Source organism: Natator depressus, chromosome 10 (assembly GCF_965152275.1).
Source record: "Natator depressus isolate rNatDep1 chromosome 10, rNatDep2.hap1, whole genome shotgun sequence".
NCBI lineage: Eukaryota > Metazoa > Chordata > Testudines > Cheloniidae > Natator > Natator depressus.
This window is the reverse complement of record NC_134243.1, coordinates 33255454-33269420: the sequence shown is the minus strand read 5'-3', so window position 1 is coordinate 33269420 and position 13967 is coordinate 33255454. Positions and strand designations below refer to the sequence as shown.

Sequence of the window (13967 nt, the reverse complement as noted above, 5' to 3'; positions counted from 1 at the left end):
GTAATTGAATTAACTCGCCAGCAGGGAGCCGGGGCCGCCAGGGACACGAGCGGAGGCGGCGGCCGCCCCAAGTGGTGAGCCCGGCCGGCGGCGCCTGCGCCTGGCCTTGGTGGAGCCGGGCGGCCGGTGGCTGAGGGGGCTGCCGCTCCGCGGCGGGACTGCGGGGGCCGACCCCCCTTCCCCCGGCCGGTCCCTGCGCGCCGGGAGCCCGTCAGGAGAGAGCGGGGCGGCTCCGAGGCCGAAGGCCCCACCGGTGGGAGTGGAGCCCCCACCCCGGCGAGTGCGAACGGCCGCGCCAGCCCCTGGGGGCGGCAGGGAGCAGCACAGGCCGGCGGCCGCCGCACCACAGCGTGGCGACTGCGCCTCCCGGGCGTCCCGAGGCTGCCGGCGCGGGGGGAACTTTGGGGACGAGGAAACTAACCCGGCACCAAGCGCTGGACCGCCTCGGCTCTGCCGGAGCAGCGCGGGCTGCGGGCGGGAGCCAGACAGGGCCAAGTCGGGCTTGTTCCTCCGCGTCAGCGTCAGGAGTGGGGATGGTGCGGCAGTGGTGAGAGCCACACGCTGCTAACACGCCTGGCCTCGGGAGGCACGGGGCTTTTCCTCTTCCTCTGCGGTAAGCAGCAAAAAAGATGAGGAAGAGGTCCTTTCCCGAAGGGGGCTGCTTGTCACTCTCCCGACAGTGATCTGCACTTATTGGAAAGGACCTGGGGAGTGACAGCAAAACTGCAACTAACTTGGAACAAATCGCCCCCAGTTTGTGGACCGGCAGCTGGACATATCTACTACAGCCTTACATTGGAATATGTGGGCCTGTCTAGGTCCCAGTCTCCTGTTTGTCTTGCCCTGTTTGAAGGATGAGTAACTGAAACTTGTGGACCTGCCTGGTGGTTTCTTGAAACAGGCAGTGATTTCTCAAAGAATTTAAAAACAACTATCCTAGGAAAAGCCCCAAGTCAGAAAGTTAAAGTATCACTCTATTTATTGTTTTTAAAGTCCTAAGGACCCATCTCCTAAAGCGCTTAAGAAAATCTGGCAACATGGCTTCCCCACCGCACGAGCAGTTACTACATCACCACAGCACTGAGGTGAGCTGCGACTCCAGTGGAGACAGTAACAGTGTGATGGTCAGAATCAACCCCAAACAACACCAGGGTTGCTCCTCTTCCAAGCATTGCAAGTACAGTATCTCCTCCAGCTGTAGCAGCTCTGGGGAGTCCGGAGGTGCCCGCAGAGCAACAGGAGGTGGGGGAAGCAGTGGTGCAGGTTTGCGCAAGAAGAAGCTGCCTCAGCTTTTTGAGAGAGCTTCCTCCAAGTGGTGGAACCCCAAGTTTGACTCCAACAATCTGGAAGAGGCCTGTATGGAGAGATGCTTCCCGCAGACCCAGCGTAGGTTTCGCTATGCCCTTTTCTACATAGGTGTGGCCTGTCTCCTCTGGGGTTTATATTTTGGAATCCACATGAGAGAGAAACTGATTGTCTTCATGGTGCCAGCTCTGTGCTTCCTCTTAGTATGTGTAGCATTTTTTCTGTTCACTTTCACTAAGACCTATGCCCAGCATTATGTGTGGACCTCACTGATCCTCACTCTCCTCGTTTTTATTTTGACTCTGGCTCCACAGTTCCAAGGTTTGACACCTATCTCAGGAAGTGATGACACATCCAATCATACTCCCCCTGTGAGAGCCACGGACACTTGCCTTTCTCAAGTAGGCAGTTTTTCTATGTGTGTTGAAGTGCTCTTGTTGCTCTACACAGTAATGCACTTACCTTTGTATTTAAGCTTGTTTCTGGGACTATCCTACTCAGTCCTTTTTGAAACCTTTGGTTATCATTTCAGTGATGAAGACTGCTTCGCACCCCTTGGAGCCAGTGTAATTTACTGGGAACTGCTGAGTAAAGCCTTGCTTCACATCTGTATCCATGCTATTGGTATTCATTTATTTATCATGTCTGAAGTCAGATCAAGGAGCACATTCTTGAAAGTGGGGCAATCAATCATGCATGGAAAAGATTTGGAAGTGGAAAAAGCACTGAAAGAGAGGATGATTCATTCTGTGATGCCAAGAATAATAGCTGATGACTTAATGAAACAGGGGGATGATGAAAGTGAGAACTCAGTCAAACGTCATTCCACCTCAAGCCCCAAAAACAGGAAGAAAAAACCCTCCATACAGAAAACCCCCATTATATTCCGTCCTTTTAAAATGCAGCAGATTGAACAAGTGAGTATTTTGTTTGCTGATATTGTTGGCTTTACTAAAATGAGTGCAAACAAATCTGCCCATGCATTGGTGGGGCTGTTGAACGATCTGTTTGGCCGCTTTGACCGTCTGTGTGAGGATACCAAATGTGAGAAGATAAGTACTTTGGGAGACTGTTATTATTGTGTAGCAGGATGCCCAGAGCCCCGAGCGGATCATGCCTATTGCTGCATTGAGATGGGTTTGGGTATGATCAAAGCCATAGAGCAGTTTTGCCAAGAGAAAACAGAAATGGTGAACATGAGAGTTGGAGTTCATACTGGGACAGTCCTTTGTGGCATTTTGGGGATGAGGAGGTTTAAGTTTGATGTGTGGTCCAATGATGTCAACTTGGCCAATCTAATGGAGCAGCTAGGGGTGGCTGGCAAGGTCCATATTTCGGAAGCTACTGCCAAATATTTGGATGACCGTTACGAAATGGAGGATGGAAAGGTGATCGAACGAGTTGGCCAGAGTGTGGTAGCAGACCAGTTAAAAGGTATGTGCTTTATTTTGTAATGAATCTTCAATGAGGCGGAATGTACAAGGTTTCTGTTAACTGATGTGTGCTTTACTGACCTAGGCAAATTGAGTAAGTTTTACATTTACCAGTAAAAGCTTGAACTCAGCAACATAACAGAAACTGCAGAATGTGACACTTCAAGCAGGGATGACGGGTGTGAAAGAACTTCTAAAGAACTTGCAATATTTGCTGACTTCAAAATTCCTTAAGAACTCCCCTGAGGGAATGTCTCATAATAGAAAGTAAACTTAAATGTCTTCATTATTCAACAAAATGTTCTCGTTTCAATACAGTGTGACATCTTCCTAATTAACTTCATGTGCCATACATAAGGCATGTGTGTTTTTGCAGGCTTATATATAAAAATTTTGAGGTTTTGGTACTGAAAGTTGGATTTTAACCACTGTTAAAAAAAAAAAAAAAAAGGTGAGTTAACGCTAGTTATTTATCTGAATAGGCATTTTGGTGGGAAATAACATGGATTCATAGAAGAAAACTGAGCAGTGTGTATAGTTTGATAGCAAGTTGTTACAGTTGTGGAGTTAAAGCTTGGGGTTGGAAAAAACTACTCAAGGTGGTTAACTGAGCTGATAAATGCTCTAATCTTTGTGGCTCTAAGAAAAGTTCAGGTACATGCAACAAATACAAACTTGCTATTAACAGAGGAAAAATAGATCTCTCCAATATCTTTCATTGTTGATATGGATGTCTAACATTTACTTTTTCTTTGGTGATCATTTTAGATAGAAATCCTTGATTTTTTTTTTTTTGTATAAAGAATGCTTGAGAGTGCATGTAGAAATGATTGAAGTATTGTAGATTTAACTGCATCTGTCTTTGAACATATATCTTTTCTGATATCTAAAACTCTGCCCCATTGTGAGTGCATACATCACAAGCATTTTCTGTTTCTACAATGTCATGTGAGTGGTGCAGATGCATTCTTTGCCCTGCAGAGTTTACAGTTGAAATTGGATAATAGATAAAATGAGTGAGGGAGTGGAATGTAGCAGAAAATAAAAAGTATTTGAGATTGTTTAGGTCTTATATTTCTTCATTGTACATAAGAGCTTGTGGAGGACATGAAGGGGCAGAACTTGTGGGAACAATATGGGTGGGCTATGATGGAGAAAGAAAGAAGGTTGATTATTGGTGGTAACAAAGGTGAGAAGTAAGGTCAGAAGGATCATGGACAGGCCAGTGAATATGGAAGTTAGGAGAGTAGTGCAAAACAATGGGGTAGTAGAGTGAGTGAGTGACAGTGAGTTGGTATAATAGATGAGCAGAGTGGCAAAGTAAAATCACATATGGCAGACAGCTGTTATGGTGAAAATATTACCCATTTTCTTGATGAGAACATTAAGTTATTTGTCCTTACAGATGTGATGCTCAGGTAATGACATGTGAAGTGTAGATGGAAGGGGTGCTAGAGGGAGAAATAAGTGGTAACACAGGTGGTTGGAGGCTCTGCAGGCACAGTTAGAGGCACTGAAGCAGAATGGGGGCTTCTTATTTTACTCAGAGTTTGGGTCAGGGATTTTTTATTTTACTTAATGCTTGTAAAAAGTGTTGACCTAACTGACAGCTGAGGATACTGAAATCTTTAATCTTCATTTAAAGAGGGATCGGCAAGAATATACTTTAAAAAAGTCAGATATTGGAAAAGCTGTCCCATTACGGACCTGTGTTGACTCTGGCCTTTCTGGTAAAGTTTATTGGAAAGGTTGTGGATAAACAACTCTGTTTCCTTGATTGTTGTCAAACTGTGTACTGAGCTAGGTATGGTTCAAAGGTTGTCCTTGTGTTGATGGATGATGATCTAGTAATGGATGAAGATTAAATCCCCTTGCTGGTCTTATTAGGTTTATCTGCTACCTTCAGAACCACTGATCACAATGTGGTATTCATACACTTGTGCATGACAGTGAAAGTTGATGCTGCTGCTCTTATGTGAATTTGTTATCTTCCGAGGAGATCATAGAATCACAGAATATCAGGATTGGAAGGGACCTCAGGAGGTCATCTAGTCCAACCCCCTGCTCAAAGCAGGACCAATCCCCAATTTTTGCCCCAGATCCCTAAATGGCCCCCTCAAGGATTGAGCTCACAACCCTGGGTTTAGCAGGCCAATGCTCAAACCACTGAGCTATCCGTCCCTCCAAAGTGGAGTGTAGAGCAGTTATTGCTCTACCTTGAAGTTGCTCTCCTGTGGTCTTCCTCGAGGTTCCATTTTTCCTTCACACAAGTAGAGAAGGCCATTAGTAGGTTTAGTAAGGAAGCATCTGTTGCATTATTTTCAACATGCTCATTACACTCAGCTATAGATTCCTCTCTCTCTCTCTCAGTTTCTGGTGGTGACTAGGAGGTTGTGGACAAGGGCAAATTGATTGAGGCTCCATCTAGATAAGACAGAAGTGATGTTATTGGGTTGGGGGAAAAGTAATAGAGAAGAGATGGTAAAAAAAAATTCTGACCCTCTGATTGTGTGTGTGTGTTGTGTATGTCACACACGTTTGCATCATAAGAGTCTGATTAGAATCCCTTTTGTTATCTCTGGAGGATCATTTGTCCATGATAGCCAAGATTTTTTTTTTTTCATTTGTGTCTGGCTAGGAGCGAGCAATCTTTTCTTTCCAAAGTGACCATGCCTCTTTAATTCATGCCTTTCTCCCTTCCAGTCTTGATTACTAAAATGTACTGTGCACAGGGTTACACATTAAATCCATTCAGAATTGACAGCTAGTGCAATAGCAGCAACCTGTTTGTTAACCAGAATATCCTGCTATGGGCACATTCAACAAGAGCTTCATGGTCTGTACTGGCTGCCTGTGGTTTTCTTTTCAGAGTTTAAGGTATTAATATTGACCTAAAATGGCTTAAGAGTTTTCTGCCTGAAACATTGCCTCTCTATGCTATATTGCTACTGTTAAATTTTGTGGAGGCACTTAAGCTGGACCCCTCTCAATATAGGAATTGGATTTAACCTATTTTATACATAGCCTATCAAACAGAGATTAGATGGTAATGGCTTTTAAAGGGATGTTATCAACCTAAATATCACATTTTTCTGATTTTTTTACTTAAACTTATTATAAAAGAATTAGAAGAAAAATGTTGGGTTTTTTTCAATGTATTTTGTGCCTTTGACAGTACTACATGTGTAGTCAGTTTCACCTGTCGCAATATGAAAGACTTGCATAAACAGTGAAAGAGAAAAGAAGTAGGGTAATGTGACTTTTTTAAAGCACAAAATTTGACAGGGACTCAAGTAGGCATAGAACCTGCTTTTAATTAAATTTTGAAAATGGACTAGTTTTCAAGTTAAAGTTGTTTGGATTGAAACTAGGATGTAGAGATGAAAGATGGTACCAATCAATAAAATTTTCTCCAGAGCCATTCACTTGTGCCCCCCTCTAGCCTGTTCATGGAACAATTACTTTAATGACAAAAATGTGAATATATAAAGTTTTTTTCTCCCTTCTCTTGTTATAGATCAGCAACTATCTCACATCTTCTTACTTGCTCTTTACATATATGCAAACATAAATAAAAGTGTATATGTATGTGGTTTTTAAAACAAAATCATACCTGTATGCACTGGGTGTTGGATATGGTCCCTTTCCCTCATAATAGCGGTGCTGAGAGCTATTATGTTGCGTATTTTCTGCAATGTGTTGTCTCCTCAGTTACCTTTTTTGCGGGGGCAGGGTACCACAGTGTAAGGTGGGCATAAGAACATGAATAAAACAGAATCAAGAAACATCACTGATACCAGTTTAGCATACCAGCAGTGCTTTGTACAGATATGTGGGGAATCTCAGTCCTGCTTTAGAGAGATTTATTTTTAAGCAGGAGTTCTAAGAGAGTTCTGTAGTAGGAATTGAAGTCTCCAGTGGTTGCTTGTTCTCTTCTCTTGTCCTATGTCCAGGACCTTCTCAATGGCAAGATGGGTGTTTATGAGGTGATGTGGTAATAGGAAGGTTTCTTTAACCTCATGAGTAGGTCTTCTGTGGGAATGAGTTGATAGCAGACAGAGAGAAAAGGAATATTGTTGAAGTGGTGTAAGCCTAGGTAGGATATTAGCACTCTGCTCTAGCGTGGTAGTGCTAACTGTAACAACAGACATAAGATTTATTTATTCTTCAGTATTTCATTTCTCAATCTCCTCCTCTTCCCCCCGGACCTTCAGGTTAGTTTAAGATTTTCTTAATAATGCAATCCTATTTTGCTTTTTTATATTGCCTCTTTTAATTGTATGTAGTGCCATAGTGGGAATGGTGGGCTTGTTAAGTTTGATACTAGCTACTTTCTATTTCTGGAACACATGCTGAGACTGCTTTTTGTAAACTTAAAAAAATTCTCTGGATGTGTCTGATTTAGAAATTTCAAGCAGTCAAGTCTTTCTTTCCCCATTTTTGCTGGAGATCTCCTTGGATGACTAGGAAGCTGGAGTGGGAACTTTTTCAGTCATGTTACTGTGATAAAATGCCATTACTCATATAAAATCCTATGAGTTGTCACCACTGGAGACATACAAATGAAAATGAGAGTTCTGTCACCAAAATTGAAGTTAATCAGACAAGGTGTTTTGTGAATGTAAATGTTTTTTAAAAACATTTCTGCTTGATCCTGGTTTGCAAGTGGAAAGTAGAAGACAGTTGAAGTTAATTGGATTAATCTAATGCCGGGCAGGGGAGCACCTCCCTCCTCTGCTGCATTCCCCTTCCCCTATCCATCTGTGTATGTGCCTATGCACATGTGCATGCATATGCTTTCTCTTCTTCAGAATACCCGAATCCTTAGGAAGAAAGCCTTGCCCCCTGGAGACCTTGAGAGGTCTGGTGCCAGGAGAGGCACAGCAGGGTTTGGCTGGGGAGTGATTGGGGGCAATCTCCTTTGGTGGTCTAGAAGTCAATAGATGGCTCATTGAGCCTCTTCTAGGAGGGAGGCTAGGATTCCAACAAGCCTCTTAGATAGGACTAATGAGCCATTAATAGCCTAAGGCCTGTGGTGAGGAGGCCAATAGGCCTCCTGAAGCTTCCAGGGAATGAGAGCCCATATTAAACCTCCTAAAAGGCTTGCTAAGGGTTGATGCATTTACCTCAGCAATGCCCTACTCCAGGGTATCTGCTAAGATCTGCAGCATTCAGATTCCCCTCCTGAGGATTTTAGGAGTGTGCATTAGAACAACATACCCCCATATCTCAATGTCTGTACTTTGACCCGTTAACCTTTTACCCCCAGTCGGGGAGATTGCAGATTATGTATTCCTTAGGCCACCCGTTCCTAAACCGAATTTCGCACCCCTTGATAATCTGTACCTTATTCCCTGATAACCAGAAACTTCTATGCTTAAACTCTGTACCGTTTTCTTTTTACTTCAACATCATCTTAATAAAATTGTTCTCCCGCTGCAGACATCAGACATGTAGCCTGCACCCTCTCTCCTAAATAAAACAGAAAATCCCAAATCCCTTTCCCCATGCTTCCCAATCCTGTGCGAAGGCTATTAAAAAAGTCAAAGAAAATTCCCTCACAAAACACAACAATTTTAGTTGAATTGAAGTTAAGGTTGCAGGCACGTATCAGTGCTTTGGGGTTTTATTCCTTTCCATATGCAAGTTAAAAAATCTAGGAAATTCAGATTTAAGGTTAAATTTATAAGAATCCCAAACCTTTGACAGTATGGAAATTCACAGTTACAGTAGCCAAGAGCCTTAAACTTTGCTCCCATAAATGATACTCTGAGAAAAATAAAAACTGAGACTATCTTATCTAGCCTTAATTTTCACTATATCAGTGACCCCAAAAATCTAGAATATCTGAATCTTAACCATATGTGTACTACTTTACAGCCTTCTTCAGTCATACTCAGTATGTGTGAGATCTTCATAAGTACCTGACTAGACACAAAGTATAATGAAAGAAATTATTCCCCACTCTTCATTAAGGGCTTGACTCTGGGAGTTGGTGAGCGTGCTCAGTACTTTGCAGATGGAGCTCAGCATCTCATGGTGTCTGGCCCTGTGATTCCTCATGGCAACCAGTTCTCCAAGTGCCATTACACACACAGCTTGTTTGTCTCCATATGCTAACTTAATACGCCCAGATCATAAAATTACAGCACTTGTATGAAAACAGAAAAAGTTAAGATGATGATAAATTATGACACTTAGTATCAGCAGCGTGTATTTATGATATGCTTGATAAAAGCAATGTATGTGGCAGGTTTTTTTTGATATTTTACCTTCAAGGAAGGGAGAATGGGCTGGCATTTCTAATGGACAAGATGAAAGCATCAGCTACCTTAATTGTGAATTTCTATACTTAAAAAGGTTTGAGGCAGTGTTCCCTGGAAGATTGAGTATGAGGTTGGGAGTCAGAAGATCCTGAGATCTAATCCTGAATTTCACTGATTCACTGTATATAGTCTTTGGGCAAGTTACTTCAACTTTCTGTAGATGGAGATGACAATACTTGCCTCACAAGGGCCTTGAGACAATTAGTTAATGTCTGTACAGAGCTTTGGATATATGAAGTGCTAAAAAAAAAAAAATTAAGTAGTAAGTTTGAGTTTCTTGTAAGTTTAACCTTGACTCTGAATTTGGTCCAGTAAAAGATGTTACCTTACCCACCTTGTCTCTCTGGAAAACCTATGCATTCTTGAAAAGTAATATGCATTAAAACCACTGAAATATGCAACATGCTTGTCTTCACCTTAGTCTAGTTTATCTTGTGTGGAAATTATACTGTATTGTGGATGTTTGGTTGTCCTGCAGAGGCCTCATTTGGGTACAAATTTCTGTAGTCTGTGTCACTGTCATCTCTGTCTTGTTTGCTGAAATACTGCTGCCTAGTCCCTGCAGTGACAGCAAAATAAAAGAAAATCTATCATTTGCTATATCTGGTACCAATCCAAGTGTTTTGCTTGTGTTCTAATCTGCTTGAAGTTGTGCACATTTGGTTAAAGTTAGTTCATTTAGGTATTGTTCTGGGGTAATTAAGTGCCAGTTAGTGATACCCTTATACATGTTGTGGTGTTACTTAAACTACAGGTAGTCCTAGGAAGTAAAAAGGCCCCTTGTGGAGAAAGCTGCTATTCATAAAGAGTATCAGAATCTGGCCTTGTGTGAAGAAAAGGGTTGAAAGCAATGTGATACACAAGACTCAATTCCCTTGCCAAGTTATTCCTGGATTCTTGTTAATTAGCAGTCTCCGAATTGGTTGCAGAACTAGCAGAATATAGATTTCTTGCTTTCTTTGTAACGACAAACTGTGTGCGTGTGTGTGTGTGCGCATGCGCGCACGGCTTTGAGGAGCAGGTGGTGGGGTGAAAATTACCAATAGGCAGTAGAGGTTGACAACTTTGGTAAATATGAATATGTACTATGGCTGTTCTGACAAATTAAAATGCATATACTTGTATTTAATGACACCGTAACTGAGAGATGTGTGCTATAGGAATAAATTGTGCTTTCAAAAGTTGTTTCATACTAGCAAACTTTGTTTCATGTTATAAACATACAAAAGGACTGCTATGCCAAAGTTTTTATTTAAAACTTCATATTTTCATGATACTAACGAATAGAAGTGACATTTTACTGTTTGAAAGAAGCGTGGTCTTGAAATTTCTTTTTATCTCAGTGCTTTTTCATAGTTTACTAAGTAACTTCTGTTTTCATGATTTTTGTTTATGTAAAGTACTGTATATCAAATGGAGTTCATTGCATTGCTACCATACTGTTAGCTACCAGTAAAAACTAAATTGTTTTATTTAGAAAACTCAACTAGATCAGTTTTTATCAAGTGACCCTGACTTCAAATGTGTCTTTATTGATGGTAGTTCTGTAAATCAAATCTTTACACATTTTCTTTCTTTAAAGGACTAATAGGGCCCATCCTGTAAAGTGCTGAGTATCTTCGGCTCCCTTTGACTTTAGTGAAAGATAAGAAGGAAATAGCATCTGGCAGGAATAGTTCTGTAGTGAGGAAGTTCAATTTACAATGGTTCTTACAAAATTATCAGTAAATATTTTAAGGCATTATTTTCAAAGAGACCAAACAGTATTGGATCCAACTATTTTTCTGTATTGTGCATTAGGATGTCAGCAAGGATTATCCAATTTCCTAGTAAGTACTGCTAACAAGCAATCTATGTTTCAGAAGTCTGAGGGCATGTCTACACTGCTCAACAGTTTGGACTAGAGGGTGTGAAGAGCAGTGTACCGCAAAGTGTTGCGCAGTAACTCCCCCATGTGGATGCTTCAGGCACAAACTAAAAGGTCCCTTCTTTGCATTAATGTAATCCAGTTTGAAGAGGACTAACTTAATGTGAACTAAGAACCTTTTAGTTCATATCTGCAGCATTCCCTGGGGTTATTACAGCACAGCACGTTGGTGTGCCATGCTATTCTAATCCCGGTAGTCTGAACTTGCGGGGCAGTGTAGATGTGTCCTGAGTCTAAGTTTGTGAATTTACTGTTAGTACTGGGTAGATAGTAGGGTTGCCAGGCATCCAGTTTTCGACTGGAATGCCCGGTCGAAAAGGGACCCTGGTGGCTCTGGTCAGCACAGCTGACTGGGCCACTAAAAGTCCGGTTGGCCGCAGTAGCCAGGTCTGCATGGCTCCCGGAAGCAGCTGGCATGTCCCTCTGGCTCCTAGGTGCAGGGTGCGGCCAGGGGGGCTCCACTTGCTGCCCCTGCCGTGGCACAGGTGCCACCCTGAGCACTGGCTCCGCAGTTCCCATTGGCTGGGAATCACCGTCAATGCAAGCTATGGGGGCGGTGCCTGTGGACAGGGGCAGTGCGTGGAGCCCCCTGTCCGACTCTCTGCCTAGGAGCCAGAGGGACATGTCGCTGTTTTCCCAGGAGCCTCATGAGGTAAGTGCCACCCAGAGCCCGCACCCCAACCTCTTGCCCTGGCCCTGAGCCCATTCCTACACCCAAACTCCCCAGACCCCACACCCCCTCCTGCACCCCAACTCCCTGCCCCAGACCTGAGCCCCCCTGTACCCTAAACCCCTCATTTCTGGCCCCACCCTAGATCCTGTACCCCCTCCCACACCCCAACCTCCTGCCCCAGCCCAGAGCCCTCTCCCACACTCCGAAACCCTCAGCCCCAGCCTGGAGCCCCCTCCTGCACTCCAAACCTTTATCCCCAGCCCCACCACAGAGCCTGCATCCCCAGCCAGAGCCTTCACCCCATCCCACACTCCAACCCTCTGCCCCAGCCCGGTGAAATTGAGTGGGGATGGGGAAGAGTGAGCAACGGAGGGAGGGGGCATGGAGTGAGCGGGATGGGGCCTCGGAGAAGGGTGGATCAGGGGTGTGGCCTCAGGGAAGGGGCAGCGCAATGGTGTTTGGTTTTCTTCAATCAGAAAGTTGGCAACCCTAGTAGCTAGTATTGACATGTTTGAATTTTTTGTTTTAAAATGTCAATTTAAGATTTAACACCCTCCCCCTAAAAGAAAAATAAGTCAGACATCATGGGCCATGTTATTCTGTTGAGTTCAATTGAGTTGTGCCAGTGGAGGATAGTATTTAGTTCCATGACTTTTATAACCTTTTCTCATATATTGCAGCTTCTTTAATCTGGTTCTCAATGGATTTAATAGAAATTTTTACTTGGCTTTTTTTTTCTTGTCTCACTCTCTTCCTATGACTTACCTTTCTGCTATAATAACTACATTTGCCTACTTATATAGTATTTACAGTGGTGTTGTAGCTGTGTTGGTCCCTGGATATTAGCAAGACAATGTGGTTGAGGTAATACCTTTTACTGGACCAGCTCAGACCTGAAGAAGAGCTCTGTGTATGCTTGAAAGCTTGTCCCTTTCACCAGCAAAAATTGTCTTAATAAAAGACATTACCTCAACCACCTTGTCTCTCTCTCTAATATTTAGGTAATTGAAGATATGATGGAAATAACTTTTTAAAATGTTTTTCTTGCTGCTTGGCAAAGCATTTTACACTAGAAGCAGGAAGTTCTGTTACATGGAAATATTGTAAGAGAAAGTGGTCTATTGGCTATCTCAGAGTGCTGGTGAAGAGCCTGAGGGAAAATAACAAATCAAACAAGAATTTCTGGGACCCTTAGTAATCAGTAATTCAATTTCTTCCACTGAGAATTCTCAGTTGAATAGGTCATCATCCGTTATGAAATGTTACTGCTGCTGGAAATTCCTCAGGGATCAGAATTGTAAACAGCAGGGCCCGTGGTGTTTACTGAAGTAATGTTTTCCTACCTTGATTGGAAACTTTGTTATTAAATTGGTACCTGATGGTAATCTTTTTGTAAAGGTTTATAAAAACTATTTTTTACATAAAAATATATTGTCAGCTGCTTGCTGTTTGCTCATATAATATTAGTTTTGTGTGTGTGTATTGCATTCCAGTAAATATGTATACTCTTAATTTTTTTGTTAAATTTATCAAATTGTAAAATAAATCCAATAACCTAAACACACATGCAACCCTGAATTTCAGTCCTAAACTAAACTAATTGGACATACTGTTTATGTGTATTTTAGCTTTCCACTAATAGCTCCAGTACAGTTTTCAGTTTCTCTGGTTATCTGATAATTGATAATCTCTGTCTGTCTCTTTCTATCTGGGTTTGTGTTTTATATTGCTGCCCATCACTGTAGTATCTGAGTGTCAGATTAAAATCAATAGCTAAGTTCCTGCGGTGCTTCATGGAGTTTCTGGTTCTCCTCCCTTTTGAGAGTAACATCTCTACTTGGGGATGTGTGTGTGTGTAATTTGTTTGAGTGATTTTGTTTGTTTGTTTGTTGATTTATTTGTGTCAATAGGGTTGGGTTTTTTATTTTAATTTGCAGATCTTTGGGTAATTGGAGGTGTCTGTGTTGTGAGTGTCATTTTTGCTGTGGGGGAAAAAGCTTTTTTGAAGAGGAAAGTTTTATGGCATTTCCTAAAGACGGTCAGATTCTGAATTAATCTAATCTCCTTTAAAAAGAAAAGGAGTACTTGTGGCACCTTAGAGACTAATAAATTTATTTAAGCATAAGCTTTCATGAGCTACAGCTCACTTCACCAGATGCATGCAGTGGAAAATACAGTGGGGAGATTTTATATACACAGAGAACATGAAACAGTGGGTGTTACCGTACACACTGTAATGACAGTGATCAGGTAAGGGGAGCTATTATCAACAGGAGAGAAAAAAAACCTTTTGTAGTGATAAT

At 42.3% G+C, this 13967-nt stretch overlaps 1 protein-coding gene across 4 annotated transcripts in view; it reads left to right on the top strand.

The window, feature by feature from the left end:
• Positions 1–405: 405 nt before the first annotated feature.
• ADCY9 (adenylate cyclase 9) overlaps positions 406–13967 on the top strand; it is a 193103-nt gene continuing 179541 nt past the window's right edge. For all 4 annotated transcript variants that reach the window (XM_074965688.1, XM_074965686.1, XM_074965687.1 and 1 more), the window contains exon 1: positions 406–2739. In XM_074965688.1, coding sequence (XP_074821789.1) covers positions 1038–2739 — 1702 coding nt within the window. In that variant the 5' untranslated portion in view covers positions 406–1037. The remainder of the gene's footprint in view (positions 2740–13967) is intronic.